A 27929-nucleotide genomic window follows, 5' to 3' on the forward strand; every position below is an offset into this window, starting at 1 on the left:
CCCCCTCCCCTCCCCGCCGCCACCCCCGGCCCCGCCGCCGACGGCCCACCGCCCACCCCCGGCGAGGTCACCGAGCAGCTGGCGCAGCTGGTGAGGGCCCTCTGGACATTGGAGTACACCCCGCAGCACAGCCGAGACTTCAAGGTGAGCGGGGCGGCCGGGCCTGGCAGGGCCCTGGCTGCTGGTGGGGATGGTGGCCTCGTCCCTTCGAGGCGGGAAGGCCGAGCGTGAGGTGGTTGCGCTGACCAGGGCCTTGTCCGTCATGGAGCAGCATGGACTAGCCCTGGAGCGCCTTTCCTCCTCGCTGTGGGGATGGCACGGCACCTCGGGGCCCCTCACCTGGCAGCTGGGCTCCAAGCCGTCGTGCCAGGCATGGTGGGGCCTTGTTGCTGGTCCGAGTGCCCACACGGTGTGAAAAGCCCTCTGGCCTTGCCATCTGAACTCCAGTAGCTCTGGAGAGCTGCTCCGCCATCCTTGGGCAGAAGCAGACCCCCAGTCTGGCCAAGTGACGGCCTCGTGTGTCCACACCGTTGGCCATGGTGGTTGCCCTCGGGCTCTCTGGTTGTCCCCAGGGTGAGTGCCTGTAGTCGGGGCACCGCTGCTCCGTCTGTCCCTGACGGTGTTGAAAGCTGGCTGACCCCTCTGCTGCTTTTTACTGGTGAAAGTGTCCATTTTGCTGTTTCATACCTCTGTTGTGCCGCATTTAGAGAAGTTGCGACTAATTGTTGCAGCGCTGGAGCCGGGAGCTGTGAGCGTACACGGGAGAAGGAGGAGGCTCTTAAGAAGTGCGATTCCCAACCTCCCTGAGCAGTTGGGAGCTGATTTGGGGGATGTGGTGCAGGAATACGGAATCGTAACCTCCTGCTCGTACTGACTGGTGTTTAATACCATGGCATTCTCTGTGCTGGAGCCCTCGTGCCATGGTTTGATCTGACCTGGCCATCTCCTGTCCTGCCCCGCTGCAGGCAGCACACCCGTCCTGGGAGTTGTTGTAGCAGAGGGCATGGCCATTGTGCCTACGGGTTAAAAACGCCCTGCAATGCTTTGGGATTAAATAAGACACAACTGTTTCAAAAGCGCTCCAGGCCTACCTTGCTTCTCGAAACAGTTAAGGGTGTTGTGAAGTTTTATTGTAACGGTGATTCCTTGGTGCATGAAACTCCTTGACTGTGTGAAAGAATGAGAGGGTAGGTGGTGGCTTCCACACCATTAACTTGAAGAGCTTTGCTTTAGGGGAATTTTTCTTGCTGAGTGAGTTGGAGAGGGGATGCACAGATGCATGAAAATACAGCAAGAGCCTAGTTCACATGTTCTCTGGCTCTCTGTCTTCAGTTCCAATGGGGTGCAACAGCCAGTAGAGGCTGTGGGTACCAACATCTGTTGTTCTTTGGTGTCTGTTGGATGGTGGGATGTCCGAGAGCCTCTTCTGAGGTATCAGTAGTCTTTGGTATCCTCAGTCATTTGGACTGACGCACGGCCAGCATCTCTTCCCTTTGCTTCTCCTGTTTCCAGGCAGCTGCATCCACCCTCACCACGGCCGTATGGGGGGTATTCTCTGGGGAGCCCGGCTGTTTGCCTGTGGAGCGAAGGTGCCCGCCCTCTCTCGAGGATGCCTGGCGCTGGGTAGGGACTGTGTACGACTCTGGTGTTTTCAGAAGTGTTTATTGATGGAGGAGGGCTTGGAAGCTGATCTGTTCAGCTGCAGTTTCGGTGCATCCAGCCCTGGCACTAGCACTGGGCACTCGCCTTTATCGTAATCCTTCGCCGCTCTAGAGGCGTTCTGGCAGGAGAGGAAATTGTGGATTTCTCCCGAGTAATAAGAGGAATAAAAGGTTGCAAAAGCAGAGTTATCGTTTGCCAGTGTAACTGATAAAATCAAAGGGGAAGGCAGACCACTTTCTAGGACAAGAAATGCTGTTTATGGAGGCCTGCGGTGGAGGTGTTCAGATAAGAGTGACAGAAGGAGGAAGAGAAACAGGTCTGTAGATTAAATTAAGGCCATGTTCCAAATTCATTTAGGTTTGGATTTTTTTTTACAGTGGAACTGTCTTCGCTTATTTGCAGGCGTCACTAACGGTAAGCGAATGCTTTTCTACTTGTTGATGTAGCAGGAGCCCATCAATCTTCTACTTGCCACATCCCCAGGAGGTTTTTAAAAGCATCTTGCTGTGGGGGATCTTGTCTCTGTAGGTCCTGTTCACTGCTGCGCAATGTCAACAGCCCGTGTCTTCCTCCAAAGGACTTTGTCATTATGTTAAGTACTCAGCTGTTTCTTCACAAGGGTCAATTGTTTTTAATAGTAAATTAACGCCTCTAAAGACAGTTAAGTAGCCCGAACCTGCTATTAAATTCAGTGTTCTTAATTACAATTTTTTTCAGCAGCAGACTTGCACAGTTAATTTAAAGATGTAAATAGGCTTAGATTTTAGATTTGGACTCGATGATCTCTGAGGTCCCTTCCAACCACTACGATTCTGTGAAGATTGGCATTTTCACTCTGGAAACTCCTGCTTCTCCCCAAAACAAGAGAAACATCTCCCTAAGCTTGTTTTGGATAGAGGGTAGAACATTCCCTATCTTCATTACTTTAATTTTTTTTTTTTTAAGGGTGAAAAATGTTTTCAGGAGAGTCATTCTGCACTTTGACTTCAACAGTAATAGCTATTGATAGTAATATTTATTTGGTAGTCAAAAAGCTCTTTAGCCAGCATGCTTAGAAATCCATGTGTGTTGGGGTTTTTTTTGCCTTTTTTTCCATTTTTTGGCACTGAATATAACACTTCCTGATTCCTAAATACTTATCTGCAAGCGCTAAGCGTATTTTAGGATAAAGAATAATACTTATCCTCTTACTCATTCTTATACCTGTAGGCTTTTTTCTTGGGGCAAAGGAAGTTCCTTTCTAAGAGAGGGTTTCTCTGAGTCCTTGTGGACAGAGGCCTTTGAGGGGGTAAGTTTCTAGATGTTTTTTACCCTTAGCTGGTTTTTCTTGGTAGTCTTTTCTCCCTTTTTAGGTTGGTGTTCAAGAAATAACCCATCCCATGGGTTCATGAATCATGTAGTCCTGCCGCTGAAAACAAGCAAATTGCAATTAAAACAAGTGGTTTGTATAAAATGGGTTGTCTTGTAATTGCAGGATGGAGAGAGAGCCTTGCAAGAGAGCTAATACACGGGGAGGGGAGAAGAAGAGTTCACCCAGCCAGCAGCTAGTAAATTGTTTCTGGTCCGATCTACTTGAAACACAAGGATCTCTGCCAGTTTCTATATTTTAAGCCTGACACTTCTTTCTGCCACAAGAAAATTTTTTTTAATAATGTTTAATAATCGCTGTCTAGAACTACCTGAAAGGAGGTTGTAGAGAGGCGCGGGTCAGTCTCTTCTCCCACGACACAGGCAATAGGACAAGAGGAAATGGCCTCAAGTTGCACCAGGGGAAGTTCAGACTGGATATTGGGAAAATTTTTTATACTGAAAGAGTTATTAAGCATTGGAATGGGCTGCCCAGGGAGGTGGTTGAGGCACCATCCCTGGAGGTATTCAAAAGATGGATTGATATAGTGCTTGGAGACATGGTTTAGTGATTTATTTATTTATTTATTTTATCAGAGTTAGCTTGATGGTTGGGCTAGGTGATCTTAAAGCTCCCTTCCAACCTAGACAATTCTATGATTTTCTTCCCAGTCAGCAACGTGGCTCTGTGGCTTGTCCTGGGGACAGGGGACTGCTGTGGGAAGGGCACCAAGGAGGGCTGTGGCAGTGCTTGCTCTCTGGGACTGAAGAGCAGTGGAAGTCACGTGTAAAGCTGTGTGTACCCTCTGCTATTCCTGCTACTGGGGTGTTTGCTGCCCCGGGCTGGTGCTCTGCATTCTGCGGCTGAGCGAGCAGGAGTCAAAGGCAGTGGGGAGGTACGTCTGCACGAGAGCTGGAGGAGGTGTAGAAGGCTGTAGCAGTAGGAAAAGCCCAGAGAAGGAGTGGACTGGGATGTGGAAGCAGAGGGGTTTGGTTCCCTGGGGCTGGGAGCAGAAGGGAGCCCGTGCCTCCCTTCCCGGGAGATGGTACAGGAGCCCTGTGGCAGAGGTGATGGATGTTGGTTTTTTATCTCTGCTTTGGATGACTTTCCCGTTTGTCCTGTGCTCACTTGCAGTTTGTTTTAACAATCCTTTTCTTCTGATTGCTCAGTGGTTTTTATTTTCCTGTCTAAACAGAGCTGCTGCTTTCATAACAGGGGCCAATATTACAGCTTGTGCTTCCTCTTTCCCCTTTGTGATGGTGTGACAATGGTGACAAACATCTATTGTATAAGCAGTAGCTGTGCTTCGGCTTGTTTTTTTTTGCAGGGAGCTGTCCCATTCTGCCTGCAAAGTTCCTGGGAGTGTCGGATAGTGAGGACAGAGCACCCTTTGTCATGGGGAATTGGTCTGTGATGCTTGGAGGTGATGATGGGGGTCTTAAGTGAGAAGAGTTTTTATTTAAACTAATTCGGCTTGAAAAATTATATATGCTTATCCAGATCCTCTACTTTTGCCATCCGTGGAGTTCTGGTCTCCTGTGGCTGATGAGGTTTTTTTCTGTTTTGAGGCTTTCTTCGTAGCTAAGCCAGTTGCACACTGAAGCATGTCCAGTGTTTAACAAGACCCTTTGTGTGCTAGAACTGCATTGATTTCTTTTTTTTTGGTTCTACAAGATGAAGAGTGCCTTATTTTTATGACCTGCAGTGTGTACAGCAAATACAGTAAAATAGTAAGAACTGGATCAAGTTGGATTATCAGAATTAGATCTGAACCCAGAATGAGTTTCTGTTAGTAGAGCAGGGATTATTGTGCCAGGTCAATAGTGCTGCTTCCATTTTTATTTATTTTTAAACCTATGTTTAGTGTAAAGTTTCATAGTAGCCGCGTGTAACTTACAGTTTCAAGAAGCTTGTGATTTAGAAACGTGCTTGGTGTAAACACTGCAACTGGGACAAGCAATCTGTCAACTGTGCTGGTCACTTCTTTGTGAATTAATAAATAACTCCTCTGTGTTATGAAGGGACTCCTGCAAAGTGTTGACATAGTATCTTTACCTCCTGATGTAGATTAAACAACAGCAGTTCTCAGCATGGGGTTGCTCACTGCAGTTTGGGCATTGGAAGCCTTGGAGCTGTTAGCAACAAGCTCTTCTACTCACTAGAGCCCTCGTACTTTGCTAACGGGGCCAGTTATATGTGCAATGAGATCCCCTGGATCATGTTTAATTATCTTGCACTCTGCCTAGTGCAGCGATCAGTTATTTTATTCTGGACAGCGTTAACTGCTTATTCCTAAAATATTTCTGTAGAGAGCTGATTGTCCTCCCTTTGAACAAAGAGATGGAAGAATGGGACATGAAAGAAGCAGTGCAAGACTCTTCACCCTTCCCTCCTGGTCCCTCATCTCTTGGTTCCTGGTGTTTCAGTTCCTTTGTTCATCTAAAAGGGCTTTGAGTAGGGTTGGGTAACATGGAATCTTGAAGTGCTTGTTCCAGTTCAGTCCAGGTGCTCCCAGTGATGCCATTGAAATGGGAAGACATGTCCTAGAGCTGCTCTGGGATTTGGAATTGACACACTCAAAACAAGAAGCAAGTTATAAATTTTCTACATCGTTATCGTGACATTTCTTGACATCATGGGAACATATTTCTCTCTTCTTCACAGGGGTCACAAAGGTCTTTGGCACTCTTTCCAAGTTAGACTTTTCTTTTTTTAATGTTAATGATCAATAAGATGCAAGTCCATTATTGTGTGTGGGAGGTTTGGGGTTTTTCTTGTTTGTTTTACATTTTTCTTTGTGTGTATTTCCTTACAATTGAAGCATATCATTCTTTACTTTTTTCCCCCTCCCGTAACCTCCTGTGAAAGGTTTCCTGCAGCAAGATCCTGGTTGCCTTAAAGCAGCAGTCTGATTTACCTGTCAAATCCAAAGCTTTTTCTGGGGATTTCTGGGTTATACTTCGAACTTCTGCCACACTAACTCAGATCGAAGGCTGGGAAGTGGAGAGCTGACCTGCAGAGTCCAGAGGTCAAACACTGGTTTGCAGAGGGGATTCTGCTGGAGGGGAAGCAGAAGTGATGCAGCTGCTTATCTCCAGGAGTCCAGGAGATGAGGAGAGGGGAGGCAGGGAAGGGACCCCAACGTAGAGCAGCTCCACGGCCTTCTTGTGAGGTGTCCCTGTGGGGCTGGTGGCTGGATGGACCCTCTGTGGGGCTGGAGGGCGATGGTGCATCGTTGCCAAACGTGTTCTCTGTCTTCTGAGCTCTGAGGTCCTTATTTCCACACTGCCCCCACAGAAGCACAAATGGTGAAGGTATGAAAACCATGTCATGTCTGGCAACTTGTGGAAGGGCTGAGGGAATGCTTGTTCTCAGGCAGCTTAATTGGATCCGTGCGTTGCTCCGTGCCCTGCTTTGCACGCTGGCATTTATAAATGGCCACGCTTGATTGCGAGTAAACCCATTTTGTGCTTCCATCTGAACGCGTGACTGATGCAGTGCACTGCTTTAATGAACTCTTTTGCATATGGTTGTGTCAGTGAAATTAATTTTATTTTGCAGCATCCTTGGAGTGCGTGGGGAGGCTCGTGTGAGCAGATCCCCGTCTCCGGGGGCCTGTACTCTGACTTGGGACCTGAGGCAAAGCCTGGGGAGAGCGGGAGAAGCAGGAGTGTGTAGCTGGAGCGGGAGCTCCTTGGGCTCCCAAACCCAGCCTTGGAGTCTGTCCTCTACACCAGCATTTCCTGGCTCTACTGAACCACTTCATGCTGGTGGAATTCCCCTGCTCCTTAACCCCTTGCTGTTTTGAATCCCACCTATCACTCTGCTAATGTAGCAAGAAAACGAAGTTGGTTTGTAGAACAAAATTGTATTTCTGCTGTTTGTAAGGATGAATGCTGCCAGCAGTCAGCCCTGACTCCCGGCAGTGCCTTCGACTGTGCTCCTGCGAAGACCGTGTGTGTTTGGGAGCACAACACCCAACCACCCACCTTTCTAGATGCCTTTCCCGTGTGGGAGAGGTGGCTGGCGAGTGCTGGCCCTGGCTGCGAGCCCTCTGCCTGCTCCCACTGTGCTCCCCGGGTTGGGGAGCTGCCAGCGGCTCTGCCTGCCGGAGCCTGCCTGGAGGAGGGAGCGCTGCGTGCGCGCACAGCGATCCTGGAAGGTGTCTTGACAAACTTCACTCTCTCCTTAACGTGTTGAAGAAAGGTGGTTAATCAGGATTAACTAAGGCTTTAGCCTGGAAGGGTGAGAGTAGCTGCTAGCACAGGACAGATGTCAGTCAGGGGCCGGTGGAGTAATGCTTCTTGTCCGGGCTTGTTAAACGCGGTGGAGCATCCCCTCTGGTCCTGGCTCCTCTTGTTTTCACTTTTTTTTCACATCCCCACTCTGCCATGCTCCTCTTGTTTTCACTTTTTGAAGTGTAATAATAAATGGCTGTGCTTAATGCTGCACTCTGCCGTGCTCCTCTTGTTTTCACTTTTTGAAGTGTAATAATAAATGGCTGTGCTTATTTCCCCCTCTGTGGCACGCAAGGGCCTGGCTGTGCAGGAAGCTGTTGTCTTCTGGCCCCAGGGATGGCTGGCCGCCCACAGAACCACCATATTCTGCTGTGGGGTGCTGCCTCTGGAGCCCCAGCACCTCCCAGCTGCCCTGGACCAGCTCCTCGTCCTCGGTGCAGGACAAGAGACAGATGGGTGAACCCTGGGCTGGTGCTGAACTTGTGGGTCTGTGACCCAGCTGTCCCTACGTGCACAGGGAGATGCTCCAGAGGTTTTCTGCTGCCAGCCCCTGGCAGTAAGGGTGGGTTTCTGGCTGTCTCACTCTGCCAGTGCTGTTGCGGAGAAGGCAGCCAGCATCGCCGTGAGCCTCTGTGGAGGGGGGAGACTCATCGCACTCATTTGTCCTCATTTTCTTTTTTTCTGCTGTGTGCAGTCTGCAGCAGCTGAGCCGACGTGTCCCGAGTGCTGGAAGCCGTGCAGGTCTGTTGGTGGCAGCCAGCAGCGGGGCCCTGGCTAGGAACAATGGTAATGGTCCCTGCTGGCAGCATCTCTGCTGGCACTTTCACCTGGGCAAAAGATCAGTGCTGGCCTTGGCATTGTCCCCAGTCTGGGGAAGAACGGAAGGTCTGAGCTGCTCTATTTCCCAGGTATTGCTTTCCCCAGAAAAGGCCATCTCACTTCAGAGGGGGGAATTTGCTGTTTCTGTGTGTGAGTGGAGGGAATAACTTACATAAACTCTTCATGAGATGTCTGCTTTAGAAGTTGCCCAAACACAGAGTCTGTGGATTTGAAAAAAAACAACTGGTTGAACATAACTTGATGATGTTCAATGAAAGATGAAGAATAGCCTTTCTTTCCTGCTCACGTGTGTCATTGTGTCAGGTCTCTAATGAGCTGGCTTCATCCGTTCATGTACAAAAATCTTTCCACAGCTGCTTCCTACCAGAGGCACACTGGAAAGTAGCAGACTGACATTTTTCCTTTAGCTGTCTTTGTGATCTCAAACAATAACAGCAGCAAAGGAGAAGCCAGTAGTTCAGCTATGTTTGGATTTATTTATTGCATCTATTTAGAGCAATAGATGAATGATTATTAAACTTTCAGTGGACTGATAAAAATGATAATGCGTCTTTGCCGTAAATCTGCTTTATAGACGGACAGGGACTTGTTTGGTTATAGGGTGCTTACGTTAGGGGATTAGATAAGTGTATGTGATCGATATGAAATTATGATTTTCCTCCTCTTATCTCTTTTGATGGTGCCGGTTCCATTCAGGGTGCCTGCGTGCCAGTGCTCACACATCTGGGGGAAGGCAAGATTCATTCCTTTTCCTGCCAGGCTCAGGGGCTGAGCTGGGAGAGGAGCTGGAAGTGCACGGCTCTGTGTAGTCATGGAAAGGTGTTGGGAAGGAGCTTCAGAGTCTGTACTCGCTCCTGGTGTCTCACATTTGAAACAGCTGCACCAAAACCTTTCTTGAGCCGCTCTTAATACCCTCTGGTGATGGATGGAGTCTGTTCAGATGCACCACCTATACTTAACAGAGCCAGATTAGGGGCAGAGGATTAAAGGCTATGGGGGGTTGGTAAATGTGGTGTTTTTAATGTGTCTTTATGCTTTGTTTTTAAACCAATTGTTTCTTAACTCTGTATCTACAGCCAGTTGCTGTTGCATTGCTGTGGTGGGTTCAGCACAAGCAGGGCCAGCAAAACGAGGTGTTGTCTTCTCTTGATGAGTGAAAGAGGAAGGTTTGAGGTTGTTTTGATTTGTACTTGGCCTTGTCTAGAGTAATTTTTCTGCAGCCTGGGTGGTGGAGCAGGCATCTTCAGGAAGGGATGTTGCAGTTGTGGCCTCATCTAAACTGAGGTGGCTGCCTGGGCTGTGCACGTGTCACCTGGGTCGCACCATCACAGACTAAGTGGAACCATCTTAGCTCTGCAGTGCCCCACAGCAAGGGCAGGAGACCCACTGCCCTGGGTGGCAGCTGGTGAGCTGGACGTGGAGTCTCAAAATAAATGCAAAGAGGTTTTCACTGAATTTCACTGAATTTCTAGAGTTGGAAGGGACCATAGAGATCATCTAGTCCAACTCCCCTGCTGAAGCAGGATTGCCTAGAGCTAGAGCATGTCACTCAGGACTGCATCCAGGTGGGTCTTGAAAATCTCCAAAGAAGGGGACTACACACCCTCCCTGGGCAGCCTGTTCCAGGGTTCCGTCACCCTCACCGTGAAGAAGTTTCTCCTCGTATTTGAGTGGAACCTCTTATGTTCCAACTTGTGCCCATTGCCCCTCGTCCTCTCAGTGGGAACCACTGAAAAGAGTCTGGCTCCCTCCTCCTTCAACCCTCCCTTGAGATACTTGTAGGCGTTGATAAGGTCTCCCCTCAGCCTTCTCTTCTCCAGACTAAAGAGTCCCAGCTCTCTCAGTCTCTCCTCATAAGGTTCAGGGCAGATGATCCTTAAAAATGAGATGCTTCCTTGCTTTGTCTTGTTGCCCACCAAATGTTATTAGAGCTGCTCAGGAGATGCCAGTCTGGCTTGCCAAGAGGTTGCAGTCCCCCATCTATTGCACAGGGCTTTGTGGTCCATACTACTTATTCATACAGCCCTCAGCCTGAGCGAGGGGGCTGGCTTTGGAGACAGGGAGGTGTGTGGGGCTGTATTTGATTGCCAAGCCATCTACTTGAGTGGAGACTGTGCTTTAGGAGCTTCTGGTATTTCAAATTGTTAAATTATTTATTTGAGTCGGTGCCTTTATCTCTTGCTTGGGTTTAGTTGTGTTCCTTAATACTGGCTGTTCCGCACTGTGTATCTGTTGCTCCTCCTTTACACCTTGCCTGTCTGGGTTTGCTTTGCTGCCCCGGCATCTCGTGGTGTACTGGGAGGAAGGCACATAACATTTCACAGAGCAGCAGACGCAGAGGTTTAAGTAATAACAAACCCTCTTGTAGCAGGGATGGCAGGAAGCATGAGTAACGCTGGGAACGCGCTGCTATTGCTGGAGTGTTTTTGTGGCAGAGCCTCTTGTGAGGGAATTGCATCTGATATTTTGTAGTGCTTCCTGAATCACTTCCAGCGTCTTGTGATCTGTCTCCACAGGCAGCTCTTTATCCTTGGTCCACCCAGGATGCGAGTGTTGAGGAAACCAGAACAGCTATCATGGAGGTGTTTCGGAGATGGGGAATGACACAGATACGGCCCAAGACACGTGGCAGTTGCAAATCCCCAGGGTTCTCTCTGCTGCGGGGTGTTACAGGCTTGTGCAGCTCACAGTAGGACAACACATCACCAGGAATGCATGCCAGTAAAAGCCAGCGGGAGTCTAGACTGGAATGATGTGCTGGTGACACTGGGAGAGAGGCGATAAGAAACAATAGCCTGGATTCCTGAAGTCTTTACTTGCCTGTTTCCACACAGAACCCCCCCTTTTTTACTTGAAATACCAGATTCACTTCCTCCTAGCAGTAACTAAAGACCCTTTTATCTTCAATTCTGTCTAGACTAGGTCTTACAGCGTGCTGGTAGCACCTGTTGGCTAACTTTGCTAAAACAAACTAGACCAGATTAAGCAGCCAGTTCTTAGCATGCCGCCTGAAAAGCGTTAGTGCTGGCCTGATGATAACATACCTTTTTATGTCTTAGTGCAGAGAGGACCATACACTGCTGGAGGGTGTGTGTGTTTCAGCACCTCCGTTTCTCTTGGCCCTCTTTGGTCAACTCACTGCTGAGAAGAGTGGGCTTGGTCTTGCTGTCACCTGCGCTGCCTTTGGAGCCCCTTTGGTGGTATACTGGATATACTGGACATTGTCACCTTGGCATGCTCAGCTGGGTGTAGAGGGGAAGGATGAATAAGGCCATTAGAAGGCAATGTGCCTCCATGTGTTGCTGCGGAGGCACAGGTAGCAATTCTAGAGAAAAGGTGTAGCAAGAGAACCACTTGAGTCTGGACTAAAATCTCTGCTTCACACTTCAGTGATTGATTTTTCAGTTTAGAACTTGACACAGTAATTTAAGGCCTACATTTAATTTTCATTGTAATTTTTTTTGAATAAAGATAATGTTTGCAAAAGAAATCTATACATGCATGTCTTAAATTCTTGCCTACACCTTTATCTGTGTGTGTTCAGCTAAACACACTGCTGTGAGTACCAGCCTCCTTGCCTTGCCATGGATGTTTTGGATATTTTGGAATATCAATTTTTCCTGATTCTAGATGACCCACTAAATCCTGTCAGCAACAGCTGACTATTTGCTGGGGCCATGGACTTAAGTCATGGTGCCGTGGGGCTGGACAGATGACCGGCTCCAATGCCCCTGCTTGAGGCAGGACCTGGGTCTGAGACCTGCCTCTGGACCTGCTGGTATCCAGCAGTAAGGAGCTGCCTTGTGAGTGCTCTTGTCAGAAGGGCTTGCACATATGTAATGAGAGCAGATTATTTCTGTTTTCTCTTATTTTGCTGCCTTGAGGCAGGTGGACAGATTATAGAGGATAGAGAATATATGTTGATCGGTCCTTTTCTGTCTTTTTTCAAACCACACCCTCCCCCCCAGCTTCTGGTGACCCCATTTTCTAAAGGGATAAAGCAAGCAGCCCAACCTCATTTCTCAAATCTGTTGTAAAGTCTGATTAGAGAAAGGGAGGAGCTCTGATACCGTGTGTGTGCATCCTGCCTGGCCCTGCTCGGGGCGGCCGGTCTGCCGCAGCCTCCCCGTGGGGCTCTCACCCGGCAGGTACCACTCTCTGCTGGTGCCACTGCCCCTTTTTGGGGACCCTGCTCAAAAGAATCTGAATCCTGTGTAAGCACTTTCTGTCTCTCTGCAGGACGTAGGTGCAGCACTGCTAACATGGCTCATCCCAAACAAGATTGTTTTTCCCGGTAGCTTTGCGGCATGGGGAGGTTGGAGAATTGCTGTGCTCGTGGCTTTGCTATGGGCCTGTTTCTTGCAAAGAAAGGCCTGGTATTGAATGTGTGGTTAAAATTGGTGGAGTGGGAGCGTGGGGGTGGCTGACCCATGTGTTAGATTGAAGGTCCTGCCTGTATGTTGAGCGGTGGGAGGAGCAGGCTGACCTCCTGGCTGCAGCCTGGTGCTTCGTTGGAAAAGCAGAACATGTTGGCTTTCCTACAGCAGTGCTGGCGTCTGCTGCTCAGGAAGGAACCCTGGCTCAGCTGCTGGGGTCAGGCCACCACAGCATGTTACTCCAGAGACTGTTTCTGCTGAATGCAGATATTGCTGCCAGGTTCCTATCCTCCAGAGCCTGTGCCATCTCTCCTGGTGCACAGTGATGAGTGTTGGCTGGCCATTCGGGTTTTGTTGTGGAGGTAAAAGTGAGATCACAGAGCTGGAACAGAGAAAGAGTTTCCTGATGTTGGTTGTTGGTGAGGAACAACCTTCTGTAGTAAACCCTGGCGTGCCTCACGTTGGCTTTTCAAGGAGGAGAAGGAGACATTGTCCTGAGGAAGGGGTGTGTGTGGCCTGGCTGGGGTGCTCAGCACAAGCTTTAACGTTACGAAAGGTGTCTGCAGAGCAAGGATAAATCTGCAAAGAGCAGATTTTGGTTGCTGGTGAGCTTCGAGTCCTTCCTGTTTGTGTCCGGAAGAAAAACAGGTTTGAGCAAATCCCTTGAATGTTCTTATGTCCTTCTGAGACAGCTTTTTCTGGAAATTCAAGAGTAGATTAGATGCGTTCCCCAGGCTCGTAGCATATATATATAGTGCCAGTTGTGCACTGTGACTGGGTCCTGCCTTGTCTGGAGTTCAGTGGTCCAGCAGCACCCGTCGGGTACCACACTGCTCTGGTGCTGGTCGCTCTGTGACACTTTGGTTCCTTGTGCTTGTGAGGGAAGACTGCACCCCTGGCTGGGACAGTCCTTCATCGCTCTGTACGATGTGCTTTTCCTCCTGCTCAGTGATCTGTCCTAAGCAAGTTTTCTGTTTTGGTTAATGGCAGTAGAGGATGGTACATAGGGTGAGCAAATCGTGCATCGTGGGTACTTGATACCTAGTGGAGATAATTATATGGTGACTGTACTCCTTGTGTGCTAAAGAAGGTGTCTGATGCAAAGTAAGTTTGCCCTTTCTGCATATTATTGGGGTGATGGGTTTGTAGAAGCATCTGTGGTTTTGAGGTAGTGATCTTGGCAGATTCCTGGAATTGTGTGCGTATAGTTCTGCATCTAGGTTTTGGGAAATCTGTTACCTCACCAAAGCAGCGATGAGCTAGAGTGTGTGAGTGGGTATTAGGAGACTTGTTTTGCTTCAATTTAAATACTTGTTTTGAAGTAATAAATAGATTTTAAATAAATAGGTTAAATAGATTTATCTTAAATAAATAAAATAGATATTATAGATAAATAATAGATATTTGAAGTATCTCTCTTAAAGAATAGATATCCTAGATTTGGGGAATTGAACAGTTTCAGACCCTGTGGTACATGGATAGGTGTGATTAAAAATACCCTTTGCTCTGTGTCAGTGTGGGAAATACTGCCTGTTGTCAGTGTATTGAAGTGAGCTTGCCTTGCTCTTCGCTTACGTGAAAGTATTGTAGGTTGATTGTTTCTGTGTTCATCTTATCTAATGAGTCCCAAGTTTGCTATAAACAGTTCTGTTTAAATGATGATGCAGTTCCTCCGTAGCTGCTGCTGTAACCCCTCTGGTCTGTTGTGAGAGCAGGAGGCAGGTTCTCTGCCCAACAAGGGCAGAGATTTATTCTCTAAGGCTTATTCTCTAAATCAAGGTGGGGGTAGGGTCCTACAGGCCATGGTATCTCCTGGCCTGTCCCCAGGTGCTGTGGGAAGGCAGTGACCCCCCCAGAGTTACCAGCAGCCCCTTGTTTTGTTTGTGCTGTCACCTCTGCCAGTCTCATTGTGAGGGCTCGGTAGAGGGAAAAGCTTGATGCTTGTGCTTTTTCTGGACGGTGTCTCTTGTCTCTCTGCAGAACATCGTGTCCAAGAATGCTATGCAGTACCGTGGGAATGCCCAGCACGATGCGCAGGAGTTCCTGCTTTGGCTTCTAGACAGAGTCCACGAAGATCTGAACAACGTGGTGAATTTCAGTGGCATGCCTCCGCTCAAGGTAAGGGGTTTTGCTGGCGTGGGAGAGCAGCTGTAACTTTGCATGCAGTCTTTCTTTTTAAATTAGATCTCCCTGTTGGCTTCTCAACTCCGATACTTTGTATGGAAGAAGAGCCTTGGCTTAAAATACCATTTGTTTCTGGCCTTGTAAATGTAACTAGCTGTTTTGCTAATCCCTGGCAAGTGTTCCCCAATACAATGGCTTGTGAACGGTCACATACTGCTCTGCCAGAGCTGGAAGGTGTTACAGGGGAGGGACTGCCAGGCACATCATCTGGTGGGAGATCCCTGCCTTTCCTTAGACTGCCCTGGCTACTGCCTTTCTGCATAACCACTCCTGTGAGCAGAGCACGCTTGTGATTTCAAAATCTTGTGACCTTTTTCTGGTGGTTTTGGGCAAGGAGGGCACAAATTCAACAAGGAATACTGGAGGCATCTCTGGTGCACCTCTGTGCCTGGGTGTGCTTCTAGGGTTTATTCTTCTCTTTTAGCCACCGCTGGAGGATGATGTGCTGCTCGAGGGACCAGCCTTTCCAATCAGTAGTACTTTTGTGCAGGAACTCTTCCAAGCCCAGTACAGGTATATTTTGTAAATTTTGAGGCATTATTGCATGTATTGGTGACCCCAGTATAATTCTACCCTGATGCTACCTCCCAGTACAGTTGAGACTGATGTCTCTGTGTTAACAGCTATTTCTAAATTACTTCTGAATGAAATCTGATCTAAGCTCTTGCTCCAGAGGAAAGAGAGGCTTTCACTACTTCAAATGTGGTAGTTTCTGTGAAAATCTGCAATATGTACTACCTCTTCACCTGCCCTGGTGCATCCTGGTAGCAAGTCAGTGCTCAGTGGAGCAAAGACTCGGGACAACTCAGTGCTTTTTACCCTGACTGTTCAGAGCGAGAGCCTGTGGCAAGATCTGGGGGTGCCTGGGGGCTGATGGGGAGTTATGGATCCCAGGCTTCTTGCAGAGTTCCTGTTATCTGGCACTTGGGAATTCCAAGCTGAATCTTTCGCTGTCCCTTCAGGGCTTTCCCATAGTTCCTAGGAAGTGAGCTTTCTAATTTCAGAGCTAATACAAGAAAACAGCCTAATTTCCAGTGTTCCTCGATGGCTTGTATCTGTGCTGCTGTAAGAATTTTAATTGCTGGGCTTTCTCCCTAGTATTTGCCAAGGAGAAACCTTAAGCCTGGTATAAACCACAAAGCCAGCGTAAGGTGCAGGTTAATTCTGGATGTGAGAGATATATTGTCTGGAGCTCTCCCCTTCTGAGGAAGGGAGATCCGAACACCTGCAATGCTGACTGTCACCATCTCTTTCCCATTACTTCCCCCCTCCTCAAAGAGAAAACTCTTTCAGCTCTTCCATGTTGCAGCTACTGTTGGTGAATTATTAATTTTGCAGTGATGTTTATTAAAAGTCATATTCAGTAAGTGGAGTGGAGCCTTTTCCTGGCATGCCCTGTAGTGAACTTTGAGACTAATTACTTTAAAAGGATCTAGGAATCAGGAGGCTATCATTTATAGCAGCTGTGTCTATACAGCCTCTGTGCAGAGCCTCTCTGTACGGAGAAAAAAGAGACTAGAAAGGGGCAGCCAGGATGGTATGCGAAGACTTTTATTTGTGATTTGATGACTTATCCATTCCTGATGAAATGAGGTATAACTCTGTCATATTATTGATGTTTGTACTAGGTCCTCCCTGACGTGCCCTCATTGCCAGAAGCAGAGTAACACCTTTGACCCTTTTCTCTGCATCTCTCTGCCGATTCCTTTGCCTCATACACGGTATGTAACTGTCTTGAACTTAACGTTGGCTGTTTCCCATGCATATAGTGATGTTTAATTTGCTACAGAAGGAAGAGAGGTGTCAGCAAAATCTCTACAGTAAGTCTTTAAAAAAGATAGATAGGACCATATGGGGCTTTAATTTTTGCTTTGCAGGTAAATTGGAAAATTGAGCTTTTTACTACTTTCAGAATGGCCTTCCGCCCCCACCCTTAACTTCCTATAGAATTAATTTTGGGGAGAAAAAAATATCTTTGATTCAGGTAACCAAAATATTTTGCTTCTGACTTAATTTATAGCATTTTCAAATTAAAAAGGGGAAAAGGATGAAACACTTTTTTTTTTTTTAACCTTTTTTTCTAGTTCTAGAACAGTCTCACTGATCACTCCCATTTCAAAAAGTGAGGTTAAAAGCATTTCTGCAAAATGTTTTGCTTTTTTTGAAAGACAGCTGTTGCCAATAAAGAAAAAAGCTCCAGGCAGCATAAGATCCAGATAAAAAGTTCAGAGCAAAAATAAAGATGCACAGCAAAACTACCCGTTGTATAAATAAGCAACTCCTTCACCTGATGTCTTGCTTGCAGAAAACTTGGTATGGGTTCAAGAAGCAATGGAACAAAGTAGTGAAAGGGTGTGTTAAATATGACTGTCACGTTTGGTTCAGAAGTCCCTGCTCCACCACTGAGTCCCTGGTAGGCCAGCAGCCCCGGTCTCCTCTTCTTGAGGTAGTACTTGTGGCTGCTGCTGGAGGCAGGATTGAGTGTTGAGGCAACTTGGAGCAGCTGTTCCCAACCACAGCTCTCCGAGTGCTTTGAAATGCTGCCTCGTGCTGTCCTAAGAAGCATTACAGGATCTTTGTTGGAAAATTATGATTACCTTGTTATAGAGAATTTTATTTTTAACTTTGGGGGACTTTTTTGGAAAAGACATTCTGCTTGTGGGGAGCAACTAACCCCAGTGCATGTAGTAAGAAAGGAGTTTTTGGAAATCAAACATACTGGCCTGGCTGCATCTGAGCTAAATCCAGTATGAGGTGGATCCAGACTGCTGGGGGGTCCCTGTAGCTTATGGGCAGCTGGATCCACCCAGGTTGGGCTGGTTCTACTCAAGGTAGTGCCAAGAAGTGCTCAGCCCCAGCAATGCCTCCTGTGCTCTCCGCAGGCCGCTCTACGTCACCGTGGTGTACCAGGGGAAGTGCTCGCACTGCATGCGGATTGGGGTGGCCGTGCCCATCTCTGGAACGGTGGCCAGGCTGCGGGAGGCTGTCTCCTCAGAGACCAAGATACCCACGGAGCAGGTAACGGGCTGGTCTCATTACCCGTGTGCTCTGCCTTCAGCGTGTGGGAGCGTGGAGGCTTTCATCCTGTGTTGGATATGTAGGAATTGAAATTTGCTGCCCATGGTTGAATGGGGAAGCGGGGTAGTGGTAATCTGGATCATGCTTTTCCCTGTGCTTTGGCTTTTTGAAACCTAGTGATGTTGGGATAGCCATCAGTGGGGTGTGTGGATCTTCTGCCTGATCACACGGCGATTAGTGTGTGCTGGCAGTGAAGGAACCATCAGGCACCTGTGGGGAATTCCTCTGTAGGAAAACCTCAGGAAAGATGTCAGATCCCACAAAAACATCTCCATGTGCTCCCTTTACCACAGTTTCTCCTTTAAGGCAGTCCTTTTCCCTATTTCTCACTCCTGGCCAATGACAGGATGTTTTGAGGAATGCCATCCTTTACCGGGAAAATCCAAGTCAAGAAACAGGGCGGATGAGCTGGACCAGGCAGGGGTGGTTTAATGGGTTCTGGTTTGCTTATGCTGACTCTAGATCGTGCTGACGGAGATGTACTACGATGGGTTTCATCGCTCCTTCTGCGATACGGATGACCTGGACACCATTCATGAAAGCGACTGTATATTTGCCTTTGAGACCCCAGAGATATTTAGGCCCGAGGGTATCCTTAGTCAGAGAGGTAAGTCAATAACTCAGCTTAATGCCTACCTCAGGTGACTAGGTGATGGAGGCTTGTTTTGGAAAAGGATATACTGGAGAATTAAAAATCCCACAAGTAGTTTACGTTTTGGTGTATTGATTTCAAGTCTGACTTTGTCCAGACTCATTCCAGCAGACTTAATGGTGTTGTCAGCCGGGAGGTTATCAAGAAGCAATGTATGCTCCTTTCTTCCTCTTCCCGAGGCTGATTCTGGAGGCCAGGCTGGCTTAATGTGAAATCTGTTGTCAGGCTTAATTTAAAGACCTGCTAGGCACCAGATGAAGTCACTGAAATTGTGTTATTTAAAATCAGATTGCCCGTGATGAATAAACAGTCTCAGGAATGAACAAACGCTTTCTCTTTCAAAGCTCAAAACCCTCAGCTTCTCTGCGTCTCCCTCTCGGTGAAAGGGAATAATTGCATCCTGGGTAGACAGAGCATAATCAAAGGCAAATTTTATTATTGGAAGTAGCAAGTAGGGTTTCTGTCACTTTAGCTTTTCTTGCGGGCAGACAAAGCTATGAGTGCTTGTACAAATTACTGTGAAAAATCAGTTAGATGAGCGCTTGCATATAATTTCTTTTTGTAAGGAAATAGTCACTATGAAAAGTAATTGCTCTTTGAAGCCTTCATGCAAGTAATAAAAATGGTCTTGATTCCGTATTGACCTGCTCCTCTGCAGCTGAAGGGGGGTTTCTTCAAGGCACTAAAGGCAAATGACGTAACAAAATGTTTCCTTTCTCCTAATTTTTCAGGCATACATGTGAACAATAACCTGAATAACTTGAAATGTGGCACTGAGCACTCCCGAACAATATCTTACTCTCAAGGAACAGTGAAATCTGGAAAACTGGAACAGTCCTCTACTAAACCAGCAGCAAATGACAAGATTGTGTTGCTGGTGTGTAACAGGGCGTGCACTGGACAGCAGAGCAGAAGGTGATTGACAGCTTCACAATTAGTTATTCTTCTGGCTGCTTCCTTAATTGACCTGAGTTTTGCTTGCTGTGTAGTGAAAGCACAAGGTGAAGGAGTGACAGCTTCCATTAGGTGCTAAAGAACATGTTGATCAAAAAACATTAATGAATGCAGCAAAATATTCCTAAATTGGGTGAACTCCAAATAGTGCAGTGTTACTGGGAAGCGGTGAATGCAGACCAGTTGGAAGGATGTACCACCTCTCTATAGAGCTACCTGGCAGCAAGCACATCTGACCAGATCCTGTCATATGTGGGAATTTTTAATTAGAGCACAAACGGGGGGACGGGGGGGAAGTGAGAAACGACCATGGCAAAGGCATTTGTACCAACCACAGACTCTGAGAACTATCTCAGTTGCTTTGTTTCACAAAAGTCACAGCCAGGTGACAGTTGCAAAGCTCTGCAGCTTGAAGCAAGCAGCTTGAGCTCAGAGCAGGGCTGCAGTCCATTAAAAAGGGCCCTCTGCATGGGCAGCCATTACTTTGAGTGATTCCTCAAAGTTAAGCACCTCTCCTCTGGAGACAAGTTTTTAAATGCCTTGTTTCTGGGGAGTTTCACCCAAAGCATTCCAAGCTCCGCAGTTGCCGAGTCAGAAGAGTGACACTGTCAGAATTTGGGAATCTGATTGCTGAACGGAATAATCTTTTAATTGCTGCCTCAAATGCTACTTCTTCCTGTAGGTTTGGCTTGCCCTTTGTGTTACATTTGGAAAAAACAATTGCTTGGGATATTCTGCAGAAGGAAATTTTGGAGAAGATGCAGTATTTCCTGCGGCCTGCAGCCTGCATGCAGGTGAGGCAAATGGCTCATCTGTTGTGGGACTTCCAGATCTGTGTGATGGGAACTAAAGGGGAAGCGAGTTACTTGTAGTGATAAATGTGCTGCATGTGCTGAACTCATGGTTTCCCAATATTTCTTTGTGCAATAATGTCCAAGTCTGGTATTTCACCTCTTTTGTCTATTTGCTGAAAGGTACAGGTAAGATTAGACTTATCAGGTGAAGAAATTGCATGCTTCACTTCCTTCCTTACCCCCAAGATGTACTTGACAGGTTAGTGCTGCTGTCTGCACTGGAAATCCACTGGTTGGTGGTGTTGGCCTATAAGAAAGCCTGAAACATTTGCTTAGCAACTGCATATTTCTGAGGAGCACAGGGCTGTTTTCTCTGGTCACTGTAGAGGAGTTGTTGGGTACAAAGCTTGAGCTGCTGTACCTCACCCCTCTGTTAGCTGCTTGGTGTAGGCATATTTGAGACCTTGTGCATTTGCTTTCTCGTGTAAAACACATTCTAGGATAAAGTACGTATCAGCCAGTGCTGAGATCAGGTTTGCACGTAGGTAAGTGTGGTTTGAGCCATTGAGATGCCTTCTCCTCTCTTTGTTGTAGGTCTGCCCATTCAGCTTGCGAGTGGTCAGTGTTGTGGGCATAACGTACTTGCTACCTCAGGAGGAGCGACCCCTCTGCCATCCAACAGTGGAAAGGTGAGTTGATCCTCATTCCCGGGAGTGCTGAGAGGTTTCTCAGCTGGGAACTCAGTGTGTAGACGTGCAGAAAGGGACAGTCTTGGTGTCTAAAGGGAATCAATGTATTTAAGTAAATGCAGTTTGCCAGCTTTGCCATATTCTCTGCTGTATGGATTCCTTTTACTCCTTTGCAAACTTGAGCTGTGTGGGAGTGGAGGAAGGATGAAGGGCTAGTGGAAAGAAGTTAAATGCATGTAAAAGATAATGTAGGCTTCAGATTGAAAGATGGTCTAACTTTTGTCTGCTCCTCTCTCCAGGGCATTGAAGTCATGTGGACAGGGGGGAACTGCTCATGTGAAATTAGTGGTAGAATGGGACAAAGAAACTAAAGATTAGTAAGTATGAAGTGGAAAGCCTTAAAGTGTGTTAACCTTGAGAGAGATGCTTTTGACTTGCTTGTGGGAATTGTGCACCCTTCAGCAAACATGAGACCCCTCAAAATCTCTACCCCGTCCCCTGGTCCTTGTTGGCAGGGACAGACTGGGGCTGGGTGCCCTGGACTTGCTCTGAGTTGGAGTCCTTTTCTCTGTAGCTGGGATTTTGCATTATGGAGCAGGCATATCCCCTGTGACTCCTTCCCCCACAAATCATATTTGTGTGAGAGAGTTTGTGGGCAGTGAGTAGCTTTTTCTCTCTTGAGATAAACCCACTCCATTTGAGATCCACCCAAATGGAGAGGGTGCCCACTGAAGCTGTTTACCCCCGTGTTGCCCTGGCAGGATCTCTTGCCAGTCAGCTGTCGCTCACCTGTAATGGGACAAATCCAGGGAAGAGCTGCTGAATGTACCTTCAGAGTGGCTCCTCAGCAGCATGGGGAGCGGGTGGATGTGTTGGTAAATGTGTTGTCTCCCTGATACAGCTTGTTTGTGAATACAGAAGAGGAGTATATTCCAGACTCCGAAAGCGTCCGCCAGCAGAGAGAGCTTCATCATCAACCTCAGACCTGCACTTTATCTCAGTGTTTCCAACTGTACACCAAAGAGGAACAGGTAGGGACAAGACTGTACAGCAGCCAGGACTCGGAAGATCTGGCTGCTCCACGTGCTGCCTGAACTCCCGCACTCAGCAGAGTAGCTGTTTTCTGCAAACACTGATCTGTTGAGACAGGAGAATAAATTTGTAACACAACACTAGTTCCCAGTCCTGCTAGGAGAGTTTCCCTGCAGTGAGGAGAGAGCTGTGGGAGGTACTGCTTTGGGTTTTTTGCCCCCCAAATGTTGATACAAGAACTTACTCCTGTTCTGCAGTTTCCTTCCTGTGAAATAGCAATATCTTTTTCTGTCGTGTGTTATAAAGGGTTAGAACAACCTGGCTTCTTCATGGGGAATTTACTGCTCTGTCTTGGAGCAGTTGAGTGTTTCCAAGCCTGACTAGGGCTGGGGTGGGCTCAAGGCAGCCCTCACTGAATGGGAACCCCAAATAGCAGCACAGTGGCTGCCGAGCTAGTTCTCCAGAGCCGTGGCAGCTCTCCTCCTCTAGCTCAGCTTGTGGTGTGAGGAGGTTGAAGTAGCAGGAGAGACGGTGTGTCACAGGGCAGGCTGGAGATGGGTCTGATCTGGCCTTGCCTGGAACATGTAAGCAATCTGCATTTCTTTGCCAGAGGTCTCTAATCTGCTGTAAATGCTGGAGGTAGTTGGGGTGCAGGGGTCAGTGTCTGCCCTAGACGTGGGGCAGCAGGGGAATGGTGGTGTAATGCCTTGGAATTTGGAAACTAATACCCACTCATGACTCTTCCTTGTAGCTTGCCCCAGATGATGCATGGCGATGCCCACACTGCAAGCAGCTGCAGCAGGGTAGCATCACACTGAGCCTCTGGACCTTACCTGATGTTCTCATTATACATCTCAAAAGGTTTAGACAGGTAAGGATGTCTGTTGTGAGGATGCTGGAGGAGGACTCCTCAGCCAGGGAGTGACCTAACTAGGCCACCTCTTCAGAGGCTGCTGTTCTGCCATATGCATTCCTCTCCTGGTTTTTTGTTTTCCCCAAGCACAGTGACCTCACTGCCACTGTAGCTCATACTGTTCTCTGTATACACAGGAAGGAGACCGAAGGATGAAACTTCAAAACATGGTTAAATTCCCCCTGAGTGGCTTGGACATGACTCCTCATGTAGTTAAACGCAGTCAGAGCAGTTGGAGTCTGCCGTCTCACTGGTCACCCTGGAGGAGACCTTACGGTCTTGGAAGGGATCCTGAGGACTATATCTATGACCTGTATGCTGTCTGCAATCATCATGGCACCATGCAAGGGGGACACTATACAGGCAAGTATCCTGTAATGTTACGTATGTATGTTGGATCCTTTCAGAAATTAAACACCCAGTTGTATTTTTCTATCAAGTGTCCATAAATTCCTGATCTTTCTTGACAAAAGGACCTACCTAACAGGGGTTGGCTATGGAATACCAGAGGGGTAACTTTTATGACTTTGAGGAATGCAGCAATGTCTGTTAACCCCAAATGTAGATTTCTTTCTCTGCCTTTTTTTTTTTTTTTTTTTTTTTTTTTTTTTTTTTTTACATTATTCTTCAGAGTAATGTAACTGACTTCCATGTTTCAAAAATGCTTCTGGCCACTCAACACAGAACTTCTGTAGTTGAAAGAGGCTGTTGTACATACGGAGTATTTGCACATTCCCCATGTGCACAGCCTGTTTATGAACTCCTCTTTGCTTTTTCCAGAGCAGCCAGGGATAGACAAAGTTGCTTGATGGTTCTTAGGATCTGTATGACTTCATATGTCTGGTTTTTAACTCTGATGTATGTCTCTGGGCTTTGTTGTCCTGGGTGGGCTCAGTCAGAAGGAGATTCACTGATGGAGGCAGACTGCCAAAAGTAACGGAACGTGAGATGAATGGAGCCACCCCAAGTGGTGCTCTGTTCTGAGCAGTAAAGTTGGACAAAGAAAATCTTGGAATGTGAGCTGTTTATTGTATTCTGGTGGCCTCAGGCCCCATCTCACTAGTCAGACTGGACGAGGATGTGTTGCACGAGTAAATCTATTCCTTTCGTTCTCCTCTGAGTCCATCATAGCACATAAGTTTCAGTTATCATACAGCAAACCTTGAGAGTAATAGGAGTGAGGAAAGTCTAATAGTAATGTATTTTCTCTCAGCATATTGCAAAAACTCGGTTGATGGCCAGTGGTACTGCTTTGATGACAGTGAAGTTCAGCAACTTTCTGAAACCGAAGTCTGCAAGCAGACAGCTTATATTCTTTTCTATCAGAGACGCACAGCAATCCCATCATGGTCTGCTAACAGCTCTGTGGCAGGTAAGCCCCTCTGGCATTGTCAAGGAGTGGTTGTAGTTTCTCTTTCATGGGTAGTTTGTCCTTCTGAAGAACTTTCTGCCCAGCTCTGCTTAAGCCCCAGCTCTCTGTCCCAGAACTCAGCGAGGCTTGTCTCAGTCTGCTGCTCTGCATCAGAGGCCATGGGGAACTCCCACCTCTTCTGGTAAGGTTGGTTGTGGCAAAGAGGCTGTAGAGATGGGGGAACCCCCTTCCATCTCCTTGGGTAATTCTGCTCAGACCTGCCCTTGTCAAAACCATGGCATAAAAATGTGACTGGCTCGTTCCCTGCAGCAGAGCCGTTGGTCTCGGGTAAACAGCCAGCAGCTGAAGGTGGTGGTTGAACCTGGGGTGAGCTGGGAGCAGATGCAGGCTTGGTAACTTGCCTTTGGAAAGGAAAGGATTTACACTGTGTTTTTGTGGCAGGTCAAGGACTGCCCACTGCCTGTGTGCTGCGCTGATTCTTTTGATTCACAGCATGCTGGGACAAGTGCAATTCTGTCACTTATGACCATAACTATTATGACCATAACTATTATAACCATAACTAATTCATAAGAGTAACAACTTCCTGTCCCAGCCAGTATCTTGGGACAGCTCCAGACTCCAGGTGTCTGTCAAAGCCAGTTCGTACCTGATTCTCGGTGGCTTTCTAAGGTTTCACATGTTCTGCAGCTACATGCTACTGGCCTGATATCTGTGCCTGATTCCTTGCAGGCTCCACAAGCTCCTCTCTCTGTGAGCACTGGGTCAGCCGTCTTCCTGGTAGCAAGCAGCCCAGCATTGCTTCGGCAGCGTCATCGCGGCGCACGTCTCTGGCTTCGCTCTCAGAATCGGTAGAGCTGACTGGGGAAAGGAGTGAAGATGATGGTGTGTATCAACACTGCTGTGGAGGGGCAATACAGGGCCACTGGTCTTTCTGTTACAAGATCCCTGCTAAAATAGCTGCAAAATATGTAGTTACTGTAGCAGCTGGGGGAGGCAGACACTGTGTCGGTAGGAGCAGATAGGTTTTGGCACAAGTGAGCTTTTCTCTGATGTGAAAGGATGGAGAAGAGCAGGACAGGAACCTTTCAAAGAAAGAAAATGCCATCAATGAAACCTTTCAGTCAAGAACTTTTTGTGCTTGTGTTTTTTCTGGGTTTCACAACAGCACATTTGCAGGGAGGCTGACGAATCGCTACAGCTTAGCATAGGCACTAATTGTCTGCTGTCATGCTGTAGACTGCTCCCAGGGAGGTGTGAAGATACACAAATTCACTTCTGTGTGCAAATAACAGTTCAGTTCCTGGCTTTGTCTGGGTCCTCCACCTACTGCCTTGTAACTTCTGAAATTATGGAGCTTCAGGGGTCAGTCTGAGCATTTTGAAGTGGGTGATGTCCCTGCAGCAGGGTTGTGATCTGTCAGATCTAGCCATGGCAGTCACGTTTCTAAAATGCTTATTGTTGTACTTTGTTTATAAATACAAATACACTACACAAAAGAGGTAGGAATCCTACTTTGCCTTTTACAGGAAGGTATGGGAAAATATTCTTTGATACAGGAAAAGGTATTTCTGGGAGCACAGTTGCAGTTGGTGAACTCATTTCTAGTTTCAAAGACTTCCAAGGTGCAGAAACCTGTGTTTGGTCTCCTGCTGCTCGGGGATGAGAGGAAAACCTGCATTTTCCAGTTTGAAGCTTCAGAGACTTACTTCTGGGTGACCACTAGCAACTAACAGTTGTTGAATTTCTTATTCAGCTTTTATGCAAGAAGGTGTGCCTGCAGCAGGCATGGAGAGATGGGCATAGGATGTGGTGTGGGTGGGCTGTCTCACTCTCTTAGGGAAACGGCATCTGTGGATGGGTGGGATAAACTGATTGCAGGCTTGGCTTTCATACTGAGGATGTCACTTGCTTTCTCTGCAGGAGGATTCTCAACTCGACCCTTTGTAAGGAGTGTCCAGCGTCAGAGCTTGTCATCTAGATCTTCTGTCACCAGCCCACTGGCAGTGAGTGAAAATGGTGTCAGGCCCTCGTGGTCACTCTCTGCAAAACTGCAGTTGCGCTCCAACTCTCCATCCCGCTTCTCTGGAGATTCCCCTGTACATACCTCTGCTTCCACCCTGGAGAAGATTGGGGAGGCTGCTGATGATAAAGTCTCCACCTCTTGCTTCGGCAGCCTGAGGAATCTCTCTAGCAGCTACTTGGAGCCCTGTGATGGCAGTCGGCGAGAGCACAGGACGGCTCGCAGAGCCCCTTTGGCTGTCATGGAAGGGGCATTCAGGGAAGAGTCTGTTGTAAGGACATCTAGCTCAGATCTTTCAGATGGGTATGTTAAAAGCTCTGTGCAGCCAGACAGGAATCACCCTGCTTTGGACCCTTTTGATAACAACAATCAGATCGCCTTTGTTGATCAGAGTGATTCTGTGGATAGTTCTCCAGTCAAGGAGGTGAAAGCCCCCAGTGGGACAGGGCTGGCTGCAGAGAAGGCAGATGGCACCCCTAAGAAGGTTCACAGCTCCAAGGGGGTTTCTGAGCCAGACAAAAGTTTGAGGAAGGGAAGGACAGTCTTATCTAACCAAGAGACCAAAGTCTCTCGCTCTTCTCCTCCTCCACTAAGGAGTTCCCAGAAAGTTTCCCGGTCTAGAAGTAAGACGGACTCCTCTAGGGCCAGTGGGCGACATGGGTCTCCTGCTCCCACTCAGGCTAGGAAGGACCATAGCACGAAGCCCCTTGAGGTGGCTGTCCCATCGGCTCAACAGAAGCAAAAGTCAGGTTCTTCTCCATCCTCCGCAGCTGCCAAGAAAACCCCATCAGGCTCATTGACTAAGGGCTCTTCTGCTGGGAAGAGCCGGACTTCAGACCGAAGCCTCAGCAGAGAGGGCTCTAAGATAAGTCTGGGGTCGGATAAAACGAGTGTTACCAGCAGTTCAAGAACGAGCTCCCCACGGATAAGCCACTCCAGGAGTGACAGCAGGGCAGTAGACAGCAAACACGTGCGGAGCTCCTCTATGGCCAACCTGCGGTCTCCAAATGTTAGTGTGCGTTCTGGTTTGAAGAGGGACAGCAAGTCAGAAGAGAAAGGATTGTCCTTCTTTAAATCAGCCTTAAGGCAGAAGGAGACCCGGAGGTCAGCAGACCTGGGAAAGACAACGATGCTCTCTAAAAAGACGGGGAGTGGCAGTTCCAAGTCAGGCAGTAAAAACGTGCTGGAAGACAAATCGGAGAAAGGTGTTGTCCCACCAGCCTCTCAAACCAATGCCAACATCACTGCAAAAGAAAAACTTGCCCCAAAAGATGCCACACCCAACAAACATTCTCTGCTATCCAGTCGCAAGTCCAAGTCTTCCCAGCTAGATCCCGGAGTCCAGTCTCCTCCTTCCAGTGGCAAGCAGTCTGCTGACAAGCCACTGAAAAAATTACCTTCCAGCATGCAGGTGTCTGTACGGCCTTCTCTGGAACCTCAGTGAAATGCTGCAATCCAGGTGTCTTTTCTTCTGCTGAGAAGCTAATTTATTCTGAGCTCTTGTTTTTTTGTTCATGTGCCTAATGTATGTTTTGAGGAGAAGTTAACTGCAAGTTGTTAAAGCGCCTTTTTGATTCTGCCATCAAACCAAATAGCCACAGGCAGCCAGCACTGATGCAAGTAGTCTAGCTGGAGTCGTTGTTGAACATGAATGCAGCTGTCCCATAGCACTTGTACAGGAGTCTCTTTCTAGAAAATGCAACAACTTTTCTTCAGATTCAAGGTGTGAAATCTGAAACTCGGTTGTACTGACACTGGTGTGCTTTGTAGAGCT

At 47.6% G+C, this 27929-nt stretch overlaps 1 protein-coding gene across 1 annotated transcript in view; it reads left to right on the forward strand.

The window, feature by feature from the left end:
• The first annotated feature begins 102 nt into the window (after positions 1–102).
• Positions 103–27929, forward strand: part of USP31 (ubiquitin specific peptidase 31) — a 51741-nt gene continuing 23914 nt past the window's right edge. The window contains exons 1-16 of the mRNA XM_014936663.1: positions 103–144; positions 14445–14582; positions 15073–15161; positions 16277–16369; positions 17531–17666; positions 18189–18333; positions 19110–19293; positions 20015–20126; positions 20721–20815; positions 21115–21192; positions 21717–21846; positions 22599–22718; positions 22898–23123; positions 23974–24132; positions 24865–25017; positions 26056–27614. Coding sequence (XP_014792149.1) covers positions 14466–14582; positions 15073–15161; positions 16277–16369; positions 17531–17666; positions 18189–18333; positions 19110–19293; positions 20015–20126; positions 20721–20815; positions 21115–21192; positions 21717–21846; positions 22599–22718; positions 22898–23123; positions 23974–24132; positions 24865–25017; positions 26056–27599 — 3381 coding nt within the window. The 5' untranslated portion in view covers positions 103–144; positions 14445–14465 and the 3' untranslated portion in view covers positions 27600–27614. The remainder of the gene's footprint in view (positions 145–14444; positions 14583–15072; positions 15162–16276; positions 16370–17530; positions 17667–18188; positions 18334–19109; positions 19294–20014; positions 20127–20720; positions 20816–21114; positions 21193–21716; positions 21847–22598; positions 22719–22897; positions 23124–23973; positions 24133–24864; positions 25018–26055; positions 27615–27929) is intronic.

The sequence above is a fragment of the Calidris pugnax genome, unplaced genomic scaffold (genome assembly GCF_001431845.1).
Source record: "Calidris pugnax isolate Ruff unplaced genomic scaffold, ASM143184v1 scaffold17, whole genome shotgun sequence".
In the NCBI taxonomy this organism is placed as follows: Eukaryota; Metazoa; Chordata; class Aves; order Charadriiformes; family Scolopacidae; genus Calidris; species Calidris pugnax.